Source organism: Choloepus didactylus, chromosome 3, assembly GCF_015220235.1.
Source record: "Choloepus didactylus isolate mChoDid1 chromosome 3, mChoDid1.pri, whole genome shotgun sequence".
Lineage (NCBI taxonomy): Eukaryota > Metazoa > Chordata > Mammalia > Pilosa > Megalonychidae > Choloepus > Choloepus didactylus.
In genome coordinates this window covers 58,425,422-58,441,166 of record NC_051309.1, presented here as the reverse complement: position 1 = coordinate 58,441,166, position 15,745 = coordinate 58,425,422, and the positions used below count along the sequence as shown (strand labels likewise).

The 15,745-nt window shown below is 40.1% G+C and overlaps 1 protein-coding gene across 1 annotated transcript in view; it reads right to left on the bottom strand.

Annotated features, from left to right (window-relative positions):
* Positions 1–8,759: 8,759 nt before the first annotated feature.
* THEGL (theg spermatid protein like) overlaps positions 8,760–15,745 on the bottom strand; it is a 113,128-nt gene continuing 106,142 nt past the window's right edge. The window contains exons 8-10 of the mRNA XM_037831426.1: positions 12,431–12,562; positions 10,084–10,259; positions 8,760–8,874 (exon numbers count right to left, since the gene is read on the bottom strand). Of these exons, the coding sequence (XP_037687354.1) occupies positions 8,760–8,874; positions 10,084–10,259; positions 12,431–12,562 (423 nt within the window). The remainder of the gene's footprint in view (positions 8,875–10,083; positions 10,260–12,430; positions 12,563–15,745) is intronic.

Below are 15,745 nucleotides of genomic sequence, written 5' to 3'. Positions count from 1 at the left end.
GATACTGTGCTAAGTACTTCACAAGGATTGTCCATCAAGAACCCAATGAGGTGGATATTACGGATGAATGCTTATTTCCCATTGCGCCTGCTTCCATGTGGAGAAGCAGAGTTCCCTAGAGAAGAATATCTGGCCTCTTGCTGCACTCCGTGTCTTCCTTTCCATGGAAGGATGAGTGATTATATACTGGTGAATCTAGGATCTGATGACCTACAGGCAGAGGACATTCTGGTTTGCTCTGGGGCAGGTGTGTCCTGTGGAGTAGGCCTGCTGATGTGAGGGCTCAGTTCAATTCAAGAGGGAGCACATATTAGCAAAAACTTTTGACTGGACCAAAATCACATTCTCCAAACAGCTTCCTCAGCTGTAAAGGAGCTGTATTTTTTAACTCTATCTGCCTGACTTCTGGGCCTCTCAACTGTTTGAATTCAGGCTGGGAAAAGAAGGGTGTGATTTATTGAAACCTTTCTAACCCCACAAGTTAGTGCCTTTTCATTGAAAAGTTAAGCACTTGCCCAAGGTTGCAGGATTAATACTTGGAGAAGACTTGTTCTAGAACCAGCCCTCTTGACAGGAAGCAGGACTTCAACCCCTCTCTCCCTGGCTTCAAGAAGCTATTTAACATCTGTGCCAGTTTGTATATATTATGTCCCCCAGAAAAAGCCATACTCTTTGATACAATCTTGTGGGGGCAGATGTATTAGTGTTGATTAGGTTGGAACCTATTGGTTGGTTCAGTGTTTCCATGGAGATGTGACTCAATCAACTATGGGTGAGACCTTTCATTGGATTATTTCCATAGAGGTGTTGCCTCAGTCATTCAGGGTGGGTCTTTATTGGATCACTGGAGTACTTTAAAAAAAGCCACACAGGCCCAGACACAGAGCAGCTGCAGCTAAATGAGGACAAAATGCCCCAAGAGCAACACTTTGGAGAACGCCGTTTTGAAACGCAACTTGGGAGCAAGCAGATACAGCCACATGCCTTCCTAGCTAACAGAGGGTTTTCTGGATGCCAATGGCCTTTCTTCAGTGAAGGTACCCTTTGTTGATGCCTTACCTTGGAAACTTTATGACCTTAAGACTGTAACTTTGTAACCAAATAAACCCCCTTTATAAAAGCCAATCCATTTCTGGTATTTTGCATAATGGCAGCGTTAGTAAACCAGAACAACATCCATGTCACAGTTCTCCAAATCCAGTTAACTATGCTAACACCTTTGTTTCCTGTTATTCTTTATGTACCTACCATTTATTGGGCCCTAATTGTGTGTTAAGCCCTTGCAATCCAGAGATCAAAGGAGGCACCCTTACCTCGGAAGATTCCATTGAAATTGATATCATACTCCCCCTCACCCATAAATGTGGTTAAAGTCCTGAGTCCCTCCCTCCTTCATCTGCTCCCTGTGCAGCTGTTTACCTTATTTTATCTTATTCTTAGTGGCTTATGACTCCAAGATCCCCCTTCCACTGAATTATAAATTCTCTTACTATCCTGTATGTGCCATTTCTCCTCCACACTGTCCTCAGCTATGGAATACAGACAATTTCCCACCTTCCCTTAAATAACACTTACCCCAAAATTTGGGAGTTAAACAGACCTGACTGAGATGTAGTATGTTAAAGGAGTTTTACATTACTCAGGGCCTCCTTAAATCTCTGCTCATTTCTGTAATTGTCCAACCTCACTGCCCCCCCAATTCCTCTCCTCTCATATTTTTTCATTTTATTGAGATATATTCACATACCATGCAGTCATACAAAACAAAGCGTACATTCAATTGTTTACGTACCATTATATAGTTGTGCATTCATCACCAAAATTAATTTTTGACATTTTCATTACCACCCACACAAAAATAATAAGAATAAAAATTAAAGTGAAAAAGAACAATTAAAGTAAAAAAAGAACACTGGGTGCCTTTTTTTTTCTTTTTCTTCCCCCATTTTTCTACTCATCCACCATAAACTAGACAAAGGGGAGTAAGGTCCATATGGCTTTCCCAATCACATTGTCACCTCTCATAAGCTACATTTTTATACAATCATCTTCAAGATTCGTGGGTTCTGGGTTGTAGTTTGATAGTTTCAGGTATCTACCGCCAGCTGCCCCAATTTGTTAGAACCTAAAAAGGGTTGTCTGTATTGTGTGTAAGAGTGCCCACCAGAGTGACCTCTCGGCTCCTTTTGGAATCTCTCTGCCACTGAAGCTTATTTCATTTCCTTTCACATCCCCCTTTTGGTCAAGAAGATGTTCTCCGTCCCACGATGCCAGGTCTACATTCCTCCCCGGGAGTCATATTCCACGTTGCCAAGGGGATTCACTCCCCTGGGTGTCAGATCCCATGTAGGAGGGAGGGCAGTGTTTTCACCTGCCAAGTTGGCTTAGCTAGAGAGAGAGGGCCACATCTGAGCAACAAAGAAGCATTCAGGAGGAGGCTCTTAGGCACAGTTATAGGGAGGCCTAGCCTCTCCTTTGCAGCAACAGTCTTCCCAAGGGCAAGTCCTGTGGTAGAGGGCTCAGCCCATCAAACCACCAGTCCCCTATGTCTGTGAGCACATCAGCAACCATTGAGGTGGGGAAGCCCAACACCCCTGCATTCTCCACCAGTTCTTCTCATATTTTTTATACTCTTTAAATACATAAAATAAAAGAGAGAACATTATAATGAACCCTTGTGTTCCAGTTTGCTAATGCTGCCATTTTGCAAAATATCAGAATAGGGTACTTTCATTGTAGAATGGCCAATGGCATCTGGAACACCTCTGTTGTCTGGGAAGGCATGTAGCTGGCATCTTCTTCCTTTGCTCCCAGGTTGTGTTTAAATATGGCTTTCTCCCAGGACATTTCTCTCTAGGCATCTGGGGGTATTTTCTTAGTTTCTCCCAGGCAAACTCTGGAGTAGCTAAAGTCTATTTCCAATGGCCATCTTCAAAATGCCTCTCTTGGCTGCAGCAGCAAGCTCCTTCTGTTTGGGTGCTTTTATAGGACTCTGGTAAACTAATCAAGACCTACTCTGAATGGGCGGGTTCCATATTTCTATGGAAACATTCAATCAAGAGGTCACACCCTAATCAAAGGTGTCACTGACACTTGGGTGTATCACATCTCCATGGAAACACTCAATCAAAAGGTTTCAACCTAATCAACACTAATACATCTGCCCCCACAAGATTACATCAAAGAACATGGCATTTTGGGGGACATAATACATCCAAACCGGCACACCATGTTACCAGACAAAGGTGGTGGATTCTTTGCCCGATGCATTCACATGACCAATTCCTGAGACACTGGGGTTTCAAAGAGAGAAAGCAGAACAGATGGCCTATTGGCCCAAAAATCTGTCTCCCTGAACTGCAGTAATTCTGAGACTTTTATAGTATTAAAGATGGGCAGGTTTTAGGATAATGAGTACAATGGCTCCAGATGATGTAATTAGAGGTGATCTAATTATTGGAGTGTGCAGATTGATTACATGTTTAGTCACAGAACATATGTAAGAAAATGATGCCCTTAATACAATGATGGGCATGATTTTTAGTGTAATGAGGTATGTCATTTATAGGTTAAAGTCTAAGCTCCTGCTCATGTCAGGTGGGCGCATTTTGTTTAGATCCAGCTTCAGTTATCAAGATAACTTTTGAATTGGGGTGGGTTAGGGCTGGGCTGACTCAAGACCCTTCATTAATAAACATTAGGGGCTGTCTTTAGTGATCACAAGACTCCAAAGTCGAAAATCCGGATAAAATGGGTACAAGTGAGGGTCAGTCACAAAGTTTTTACAATCACAAGGGCACAAGATAAAGGCTATAGAATCATTATCAACAATCAAGGCAGCTAGATTACAGTTCAGAAATTTCAGATATTTCCCTCTGTCTACTCTAATATACCAGAAAGAAAAAAAGGAATAACTATATAATGATTCAGTAATCATAATAATCCTTTAAATCCTAACTTCTGTTACCCTCTTATGTTCCTGTCACTTAGTTTCAGCCATCACCAACTCACAGCCGATCTTGTTTTCCCTTTACCCTCAACCACTCCTCTGTCCAGATTATTTGAAACAAACCCCAGATATCATTTCATCTATAAATATTTCAATATTAGTCATGGTTTTCCAGAGAAACAGAACACTTAGGACTATATATATAAAAAGATTATAGGAATTGGCTCAGACAACCAGGGGGATTGGCAAGTCCGAATTCCATAAGGCAGGCCACAAGCTAGGAACTATGAAGGTGACAATGAATTTCCTAGGAGAAGCTGTCTGGCTGACATAGAAATTCTTCTTTCTGACTGCTGAAATCCTCAGTTCTTGCTTCAAGGCCTCTAAGTGATTGGATGAGGAGACTAGGCTCATCACTGAAGGCAGTTTTCTTTGTTGAGTACAGATGTAATCAGCCAAAGACGCAATCAAGTGACTAATTATTTAAATCCCCTAGGAGACACCTTCCCAGTAACAATCAGGCCAATGCTTGCTTCACCAAACAACTAGACACCACAATCTAGCCAAGTTGACACATGAGATTAACCATCACACTCTCTAAAATAACTGTCTTTAAAAACATAACCATAATACTAATACCATTCCTAAATATAATTAATAGCAATTCCTCAATATCAGCAAATATCCAGCCAGGGTTCATGCTCTCCTGGTCCTCTTCTTTCATCCCCAGGGGCTTCATTCCCCACCTAGGAGACATGACCCACACATTTGTTACCTCCATCAGACTTCAGATCTCATCTCTCAGACAGACCCATATACTATCAGAGCCCATATGATAACTGCCTATTTGGCCAGTTGACAGTAGGCACAGTGCCTAAGGCCCACAGTAGTTTCAAGGGTGCACAAAAATGTTTTATTTCTTTTAAAATCAAGAAGGAAAAAAAAATGAATGTTAGGGTCAAAGAAAATGTTTTAATGTATAATATTAATATTGCATCTTTATACTAGTCATAAAATATGTATATATATATATATATAATATATATATATATATTATATATATATATATATATTTTTTTTTTTTTTGTTATGGAGGAAAGGACTCAGGAAGGCAAAGTGCCTAGGGCCCATGAAAGTCAATGTGGCCCTGGACCTGACATCTCTTTTTCAATGTCTCAAAACCATCCTGTGGTCTAAGTGTCCAAAGCTGAGCACACATTTCTCCACCCTCCCCTGGTCCTCTCCCAGTGTGCCTTACATCAGCGAAGGGTTCTCTATTGGAGAAATAAACGAAGACCACCTCATCAGGACTAACAGTCCTGGCTCTAGGAAGGGAGTCAGCCACCATCTCTTACATCTGGCAGAGACTCAAGGGCAGTTAGAGGAGTAGGAAAGCTTTTAGAGTGAAAAAAAAAGAGAAGGCTTTAGAAATGGTCCGATTGGAGGCTACTGGCATGGGGAAGCTGGAGGTTGATTAATTAGAAGCAGGGCATCCTATGTGATTGGTTTGGGGAGCATATTTTGGTTTCTCTAGTTGATCTTGGGTTAGAAGTGGGGGCAAAAAATAGGGAAGCTGGCAGTTATTGACCCGGTCCTGACCATTCTGGGCAGAGGTGTGGTTTGGCTTCTTGGCCTGATTGCTGCGGAAGTTGTGGATCAGAGTTCTATTTTTACATGTGGTCCGGCCATTGTCCATTTGTATATTCAGTCCCTCACTATCTCTCTTGTTACCTAAGCAAGAAACCCTGGAATTATCTTGAATCCCTCTCTCCCTCCCATACCCAACCCATCATCAAGTCCTATAAATCGACACCTCTTCAAATATCCCTCAAGTCTTATTACTTCTTTCCATTTCTACCACCACACCACCAAACTATTTCCACTATTCATCAGATCTAACTTGGTCTACTACCTCCACTGTCCCCTCCCCAATCTATTTGCTAGAGTAATTTTTTAAAAGGCAATCTTGATTACATCATCCCTAGGCTTAAATTACTTCAGTGCCTTCCTACTGGTATTAGGATAAAGACTAAAATCTATAAAGAACTTCCTGAAGGAGAAGAGTTACATCCTTGGCCTCCTCTTTTATCATATGTTCCCTTCTTTCTTTCTGCCTGAGCCACACTGACCTTTTTTCATCATACCACCTGCTGCAGGGGATTTATAGGAGGGCTATGGAGAGCTCCAGAATCAAAGAAATAGCTGAAGGAGACTAGGGCAGGAGCTCAGTAGCTCCAGGGATACAGACAGTAGGAGTGAAATGAAATCTCATCAGGGCACTTATGATGGGAAATATTAACTTCAAATGCCTCCTGCCCCTCGCATCGTTCTGCTTAAGATCTGAAGTTCTCAGAGGGTAGTTCAATAGGCCTGGTTGGCTTTGGTCACATGTCCTTCCTTTGGCCAGGACACCTTGAATAAAAGTCCTAATAAAGCTTTAAACAATGAGTAGAAAGTAATTCCCCAAAAGGAGATTTGGGAGTTCTTAAAATAAGGAGGAGGAATGGATGCAAGGTGGCCCCCAAAAAATCAACAAATGTCCACTAACCATAAGTATTACCACTACTTTTCCTTTCCCCTCTCAAACTAGATTATCCTGCTCAGTTTTCAGATCCCAGTCCAATTGTCCCATTCATCAGGGAAGACTTCCCTCACCTTCACAAGACAGTCAAATTTCTCTATTCTGTTATTTCATAGCACCATACCCCTCTCCTTCGTGGCATGTGCCACTGTTGTAATTTTATATTTATTTGTGAATGTTTGAATTACATCCATCTCTCTCAATAGGCTAAATGGTCCATGAGAGCACAGTCTGTGTCTGTCTGGCTCACTAAGTATCTCCAGTGCCTCGCAGAGTGCCTGGCAAAACAGAGATGCTCAATAAGCATTCATTTAATGTATGAACCAAACCGTGAAGTTACCCAATTTCCCACTGACATGAATTTTGCCACTCCCCCACCTACGAAGGCAAAAGCAGCTCTATTTTTAAACATTTTTTTCCAATTCATACTTTATTACATACATTTTCTCATTAATCTTTACAACAACACAGCAGGAATCCACTTTACACATAAGGAAACTAAGGCACAGATCGGTAATTCGTTCAAGTTCTCTAAGTTTAAACTCAAGTTTAAAACTCCTATGTGATATTGCCTAGCCATAATACTGTTTATCTCCTTAACACAAAGGTCTTTTTTTTTTTATCTTCATTTTATTGAGATATATTCACATACCATGCAGTCATACAAAACAAATCATACATTCGATTGTTCACAGTACCATTACGTAGTTGTACATTCATCACCTAAATCAATCCCTGACACCTTCATTAGCACACACACAAAAATAACAAGAATAATAATTAAAGTGAAAAAGAGCAATTGAAGTAAAAAAGAACACTGGGTACCTTTGTCTGTTTGTTTGTTTGTTTCCTTCCCCTATTTTTCTACTCATCCATCCATAAACTAGACAAAGGGGAGTGTGGTCCTTATGGCTTTCCCAATCCCATTGTCACCCCTCATAAGCTACATTTTTATACAATTGTCTTCGAGATTCATGGGTTCTGGGTTGTAGTTTGATAGTTTCAGGTATCCACCACTGGCTACCCCAATTCTTTAGAACCTAAAAAGGGTTGTCTAAATTGTGCGTAAGAGTGCCCACCAGAGTGACCTCTCGGCTCCTTTTGGAATCTCTCTGCCACTGAAGCTTATTTCATTTCCTTTCACATCCCCCTTTTGGTCAAGAAGATGTTCTCCGTCCCACGATGCCAGGTCTACATTCCTCCCTGGGAGTCATATTCCACATTGCCAGGGAGATTCACTCCCCTGGGTGTCTGATCCCATGTAGCGGGGAGGGCAGTGATTTCACCTTTCAAGTTGGCTTAGCTAGAGAGAGAGGGCCACATCTGAGCAACAAAGAGGCATTCGGGAGGAGGCTCTTAGGCACAATTATAGGGAGGCCTAGCCTCTCCTAACACAAAGGTCTTAAAGATAGAACTCATTTATCTGTAAAATTTGTTTTCAAAAAAGTTCATTTCCATGTAAATCTAGATATGCCCCATAATAGTATAATTTGTAAAATGCTGATCCATGGAGAGAATAAAATAAAATAAATTTCAAAAACCAAAGCAAAACCCTGGGCAGATGGAATTTGACAGGAAATTGGAATGCTTACCAATTTCTTAGGGTCATTTGTGCTACATGACACCAAGTATGAGTGAAGGAACAGAGACTGGTGGAGATGTGATCATTTAAGGTAATCTGCTCCCTAGATGCCATCTAAATAAGCATCCATCCATAAAAAGCATTGCAATTTATCCAAAAGGCTTCATCGGTTGTGTTATGTCTAGGTAATGAGGGTAGCTAGCAAAGTAACGCAAACAGTGACCACAATGCCCAGGTCTTACTAGAGAAGGGACAGAGGCAGGATCAGCTACTGGGGAAAAAGGAAAAGCAAAATCCGCAAAAAAAAAAAAAAAAAAAAAAGAGGAGGAGTGTTTCTTTAAGTCAGCCACAGTAATGAGACAGCCAAGGTGCTTGTGAAGAGAATAAGGATAAGGCAGGCCATCGTTTTCTCTTTTATTGCATGCTCATGCTGGAGTCCCCAACCTACGAAAGATATGTTTACAGGTAACAGTAGCAATTGCCACTAGATGGTCATGGTGGTATTCCCTGGAGGTGTCCTGGTTTGTTTTTTTGGGGTGGGTGTGGGGGAGGAGGAATGCAAACTGTCAGTACCAGAGAAGAGAACTAGTCATCTAATATGTGTTCGTGATACGTCACTAGAGTCTGAATGATGTGGCTTTCTGTATTTAACGAATAAGAGGTTCTGCCAACTCCCGGATCCTTGGAGAACACTGTGCTTTCATAGCAGCTGGCTTGACATTAAAGACATTTGGATCATAATATGTAACATGCACAGCAGTCCTGAAATGGGGGGAAAAAACGAGTTCAAACTGAAGATGAAAAGAAAAGACGACTAACGTTTCTCAAGCACCCACTATGTGTTAAGTACAATGATATTATCCCATTTTGATTTTCATAAGCATTCTGTGAAACAGGTTTCATGACCCCTACTTTACAGACAAGGAAATGAAGGCTCAGAGAGATTATAAAATGATTTATTGTCAGATTCCAAAGTCTGTACTCTTTTCACAGAAAGTGAATTCTGGAAATTTCTCAATAATTTGGCAATATTAAAACAAGCCATACAGTCCTATGGTGGACTTCAAGAATTCAAGTTTTTGAAGTTCACCACCCTCAGCACCTTACCTCCAAATAACTTTACCACTGGGATAAAATGTTAAGCACTTGGTCTTACTCTTCCCCGCCCTTCCTCCCTGAACAGAGAATGACTGACATTTCATTAGATGCTGAACTTGAATTTTTTAAGGATAAACATGTTATACATTAAAATATTTTTTCTTTATAAGAATTAACATTCTATGCTTTTCCCTGAACTTAACACACCCACAACTTTTTCAGACTCTCCTAGATTCTTTTGATGATGCTTAAGACGGGAGATCAGGTATGTTATCTCTTGAAGGTAACAAAATAAATTGAGGTTCAGGCAAATTAAGAGGAAGGACCTCCAAAAAAAATTGGGATTTAGAATAAATTTCTTCTTTGTTAAATGTGTTTGCTTATTTTCTTATTTATTTGAAATAGGTCATACACATACATGATGCAAAAACAAAACAAAACACAAAAGCTTATTTTAATGAAAAATAAGTCTTTCTCCCATCCCAGCTCCTTAGGTCCCCAAATGCAACCATTTTTCCTAATTTCTTCTGAGATTTTTAGTCATATGCAAGCATATATGTGTGTGTGCAAATGTATGTATTTTTGCACAAACTGCAACATATATGTGCTCTGTTCTGAAACTTGTTTCATTTAACAATATATGTTAGGAATAATTCCATATTGGTTCCTATATAACTGTCTCATATGTCTACATTTCAATATTTAGTGCACTGACCCTTTAACTGTAGCTTTATATTTATAGTAATAAGACCATAGATTCGTTATAATAAAATTAACAAGTTAAGTGACATGTTAAAATTTTTTTTGGTATTTCTATAATTCTTCTAACTGGCCCAATTTTTCCTGTGCCACCTTAGCTTTAAATTGACATACCTTGTATTTGGATTGGCTAGCTCCTGAATTCTGGGCGATGCTTTGGAATGGATAGCAGCATAAGATACTGGCCAATGGGCATCACGAATGGGTAAATAATCTTGATGAAGAGGCCTGCACTTAGCTAGAGCTCTTATTCGAGGGCTAGGACAGGCTTGCTTGGCAGCAGTGGTTACCTACGGTGGAAACAAAGACTCAAAAATATATTCCAAATTTCACCACTTTTCCCTGTTTCTACTGCTCTGTCCCTAACCCAAGTCACCATCATTTCTCTCCTGGTCTACTGCAACAAACTCCTAACAGGTCTCCCTGCTTCCATGCCTGCCCCCCTTACAATCCAGCCTTCATTATAGCAGTTACTTAGGGAGGGAATGAACATTTACTGAGTTCATTTGATGAGCCAGACCTGGACTAAGTGTTTTACTCATATTATGTTCACTTAATCTTCATAGCAACACTATGAGGTAAGTACTTTCTAAAGCCCAACTCAGATCATAACAATCTCAGGTTTTGAAACCTTCCTGTGGCTTCCCATTTCACTAAGAGTAACAGGCTCATTACCAAGGCCTACAGGCACAGATAGGATCAGGCTGCTGCCCCACTCCTCTGACCTCATCTTCCTCCTCTCCCCACCTGATCACTCTGATCCCAGCCTCAAAGGCCCCTTTAGCCAGGCTCTTTCTGCCTCAGGGCCTTTGCACTTCCTTGTCCTTCTGCTTGGAGCCTCTTTCCTCCATCTAGGCATGGATGCCTCCTAATCATTCAAGGCTCAACTCAATGACCTCCAAGAAATTTTCCCTGACTATCCAAGATAAAGTCAGCCTCTCGAATTTCCTGTTTATATATGACTTATTTTATCTCCTTCATATCCCTTATCAACACCTGAATCGCCTCATATCTCTCTGTTTACATGTTTATTGTCTGCTTTCCCCACTAGAACAAAAACTGCTTGAGGGGAAGTACTTGTTTGGCAAAAGCTAGAATAGGCTCTGACACATACAGAGTTGGTGTCGAATAAATCTTTATCGGCTGTCTGATAAACCCCTTTTGGGCTTATTTTGCAAAACACATCTGCCAAATTGATTTTTTATTATGTTGCTTTCTTGGTAAAGTAAGAAGGATGACTATTATTAGCTATTATTCTCTCTTTTAAATGCTAATTCAAAAGAATTAAAATGGTCAACTACCACCACTAGGTAGCCCTGAAAATGTTCTGTATTGCACTGACATAGATTTGTTTTGGCTTCTAAGAGTATGATTATCTGTATCAGTATCAGTTTATTCTAAAGATTTTTTTTAACCTGCAAACAATCCTAGCAACCAAGATAGAATGCCTAAAATTCCATTTTATATACTGAAAAACTAATAAAGTGATTTGCCTGAGGGTCACGAGGCAAGTCACTTTAGCAAACCCAAGACACTCTCCCATCATTTTTTATTCAGCCTGGATTTCTTTCCTAATAGAATTCCATATAAAATCCTCAGATTTCTGCCATTACTCAGAATCTTTCAGCTGTTCCAGGAGAGCACGGAAAGTTGTTCCCACCTCCTTTGGCAACATGATTATTAGATATTTATTGAAAACTCAACTGGGATAGGGCACCAACTTGGCACTATAATAATAGGAGGAAGTGTCAAGGAAGAGGAAGAGAAAGGGGAGTCAACGAATGTTGCAGATTCTGGGCTGAGTGCCTTATCCACATTGCTCATCACAGCAGACCCTTGGGTGGGGACTGTTACCACCACTCTCCCCTTGCTCACCTTGCTCCCTCCAATTTCAAGTGCATCCCAACTTTAGGACTCTGAAATTTGCTCTTCCCTTGACTAGAATGTGCTTCTCCCAGTACTTATCTTTTTCATCATTCAAGTTTCAGCTCCAGTATCCCATCCTTAGGGAGCCCTTTCCAGACTACCGTATTCAGAGCACCTCATTCTCCACCCTCGTCCATTTCCTATTCTATTTTCTTCATAGCACTTCTCTTATCTGACATTATCTGTTCACTCATTGTTCATCTCCCCTCACAGGCATGAAGCTCCATCTTGTTCACTGGGAACTGTGTCTGGCACAAAACTGGCATTCAAATACTTGTTTAATGAATGGGGTTCAGGAAGGTTATCACTTTTCCAACATCATGGAGCTAGCAGTGGTGAGGCTGGGATTTGAACCCACTCTTTACTGACTCCAAAGCCCATGTTCTTTGCCCTCTACCCATCTGCCCCTCTCGGTTCCTTCTTGCCATTGACCACTCTTCCAAGTTTCTCTTTTCCAGTGACTTTGGGCTATGCCCTGTGGAGGCAAGATAGCATGTAACTAAAGCCTAAGGATACCAAGGCAGTGATGTCTTACAGGACGGATGGGCATTCCAATTCTTTCTCTCTCATAGCATAGACCCTCTATCTTGAGTCTTGGCTGGGCAAGGTCTACAATTCTTGGAGTTGCAATAGCACCCAGAACAGAAGTTGAAATCTTTGTTTCAAGCTAGGTGAGAAAAATAAAACAGTACCTGTGATTATCAAACAGTAAATACTGCCTAGATCAATGTTACAAAGTATAATCTGACTTCTGGACCAGATTTCTCAGTAAATCCAGCAAAAACCTAGGATCACAGTTGAAGGGATCAATTTTCATCTTTTTCAAACTAGATTTGTATGGATTCCAACCGTTTCCCAAGAACCTAGCTGTAAAAACTAAAGATAGGGAGGAAATAGCAAACAATGTTGGATATTGCCTCAGAGATAAATGGTGATGCAGATTTGTGGACTGATAAACTCAGTCAAGAGGCAAGGCTCAAACCCACCACACGAGAAGACCCTACTGGGGAGAGCTCTGCTTTGTTCTTAATAATTTTTGCCCTTTGGAAATTAGGGCTCACATTTTCACAAATCAATGTGCTTAAAGTGAATTTAAGTGGCTCTCTTCTAACTGGAACAGGTAAGAAAACGAAGAAGAAAAGCCTTTAAGAAGAAAAGCAGAACCCAATACCTCCAAAGACAATATTGTCCTAATCCCCAAGTCACTCTTCACTTTCTTAATTATGGAAATTTGTTCAAATTACAAGGTCTTCTATTTAAGTTAGTTGCATTCAAACTTAAAAATTTACCATGAGATTTTGAAGAAGAATGTAATCAATAACTAGAAATAAAAGAGTTTTACCTGTGAGTGGGAAAATAATAGATGAGGTATTTTCCAAATCTCTTCTTGTGTAATTAAAAATGACAATAATGATGATGACGATAGCTACCATTTATAATGCTTTACGTATATTAATTCGTTTGTTCCTCACCTGGTATTACTTTTATTCGTCTGATGGGGAAACTAAGGAACTGAGAGTTTCAGTAATTTATTTAAGTATATGCAATTAGTAAGTGGCAGGGATTCAAACCCAAGGTCCTATCTGTCTATACAATACCATGATGTACCAAATAAGTATTTCAAGCACTTCCTGTAAATAAAGCTTTATCTCCTATCAGGCTCTGGTAAAATTAAATATATACACACTTAATTATATATATAATTATATATCTATATCTATATCTATATCTATATGACAACTATTGCCTTCAATTAGAGCTTACAATCCAAAAGGAAATAAAACAATCATTCATTAATTAAATTCATTAAACAAATACTTCATAAGCAATCATATTATGTAAGGCACAACAAAGAATAGCCAATATTCTTTCCTTGTTTATTGTAGGAATGAAAAATAGAAAATAACAACTTTCCTTAAAATAATTTTCATCTTAGAAGGGGTGATAAGAACTTTAAGCAAATAATTAAAATTATTTAATACCCATGAAAGAAAATAAATGCAATGTTGAGAGATAATCAGTAGAAGGGCGGAAGACTAGAGGAAGGATTCTTTTTCTCAGGCATGTCAGAGATATCTGACTGGACCTTGAAGGAAAGACAGGAATAAACAGATAGAGAAGGAGAGATAGGGAGCATGAGGGAAGGAAGATGGAAGGGAACCTTAGCACTGAAGCAAGGAAGCCTGGAGCTGGTTGTTGCTAGTATAAATACATTCGAAACAGATTAGGGTAGGGGGAATTCTTCAAAGGCAGTGAAGAACCGTCAAGTCTTTTCATGAAAGAGGAAGCATGGGCAGAGCTGCAGGTAACTCGGCCAGCAACATGTAGAGAAGGACTAAAGCAGAAACACAGGAAGCATGATTAGAAAGTAATTGCCCAAAGAAGAGTAACAAAAGTTGACACACCTTTCACAATTCTAAAATACTTTCTAAAATTACAATAATTTAAGCAAATTGATACTTGCTCTAGAATAGACAGAACAATGTAATCAAATAGGGAATTCATCAAGATAATCTAGTACAGTGGTTCTCAATTTTTTTGAGAACCAAAGAGCTTTTGTTTATTTGAGTTTGTGCCAGTTTGAATGTAGTATGTCCCCCTAAATGCCATTATCTTTGATGCAGTCTTGTGTGGGCAGATGTATTAGTGTTGATTAGATTGTAATTCTTTGATTGAGTGTTTCCATGGAGATGCGACCCACCCAATTGTGGGTGATGACTCTGATTGGATAATTTCCATGGAGGTGTGGCCCTGCCCATTCAGCATGGGCCTTGATTAGTTTACTAGAGCACTATATAAGCTCAGACAGAAGGAGCTCACTGCTAGCTGCAGATGAGAGACAGTTTGAAGACGGCCATTGAAAACAGACTTTTGCTCCGGAGAAGCTAAGAGAGGACAAACACCTCAAGACCAATTGAGAGTGACATTTTGGAGAGAAGCTGAAGCCTAGAAAGGAACGTCCTGGGAGAAAGCCATTTTGAAACCAGAACTCCAGAGCAGACACCAGCCACATGCCTTCCCAACTGACAGAGGTTTTCCGGATGCCATTGGCCATCCTCCAGTGAAGGTACCTGATTGTTGATGCATTACCTTAGACACTTTATGGCCTTAAGACTGTAACTGTGTACCCAAATAAACCCTCTTTTATAAAAGCCAGTCCATTTCTGGTGTTTTGCATAACGGCAGCATTGGCAAATCGGAACAGGGTTATACCTATCAACATTTACCATATTAGAAATAAAATTAGATATTTAACAATATTTGTTATTTCATCTAAAATAACAATAATAAACCCATTGCATTTTAACATAATGTATCTTTATGACAAATAACTATATATCTCCCAAACAAAAATAAACTGTGAGAAGACTGGCATGATTTGCATTTTTGCAAATCTCTTTAGTATTTGGTTTAAGAAGAAACAGGTGAGAGTCTCATATCTGTTTTTGATTTTGCTTCCAGTGATGTCAGAGTAGCTTGTATTGAATTAACTTTCTTGCTGATAACAGTTATAGATTCTAAAGAAGATGTGACAAAAAAAAAATTCTTTGAATGCACTGGAAAGCAATAAAAAGCAGGTGGAAACTAGATATTCTGTAACCCTTGAAAGAAGGAAAGCAGTTCTTCCCCATCCCTTCCTGAGTAATCGGGAGTGCAAAGCAAGGTAGGTGTTTGAGCCCAGCGGGAAGGGAGATGCCACAGCAGCCCAGAGCAGGGAGTTAAAGCCTGGGCCTGAGGAGGGTGACCTAGCAAGAGGTATCAGAGCCCAAGCTGGGGGAGGAGGGAACAGGCATCCTGGCAGGCGGAGGCAGAGCCTGAGGTGAGGAAGGCCCAGTGCAGGCTGTAAGTA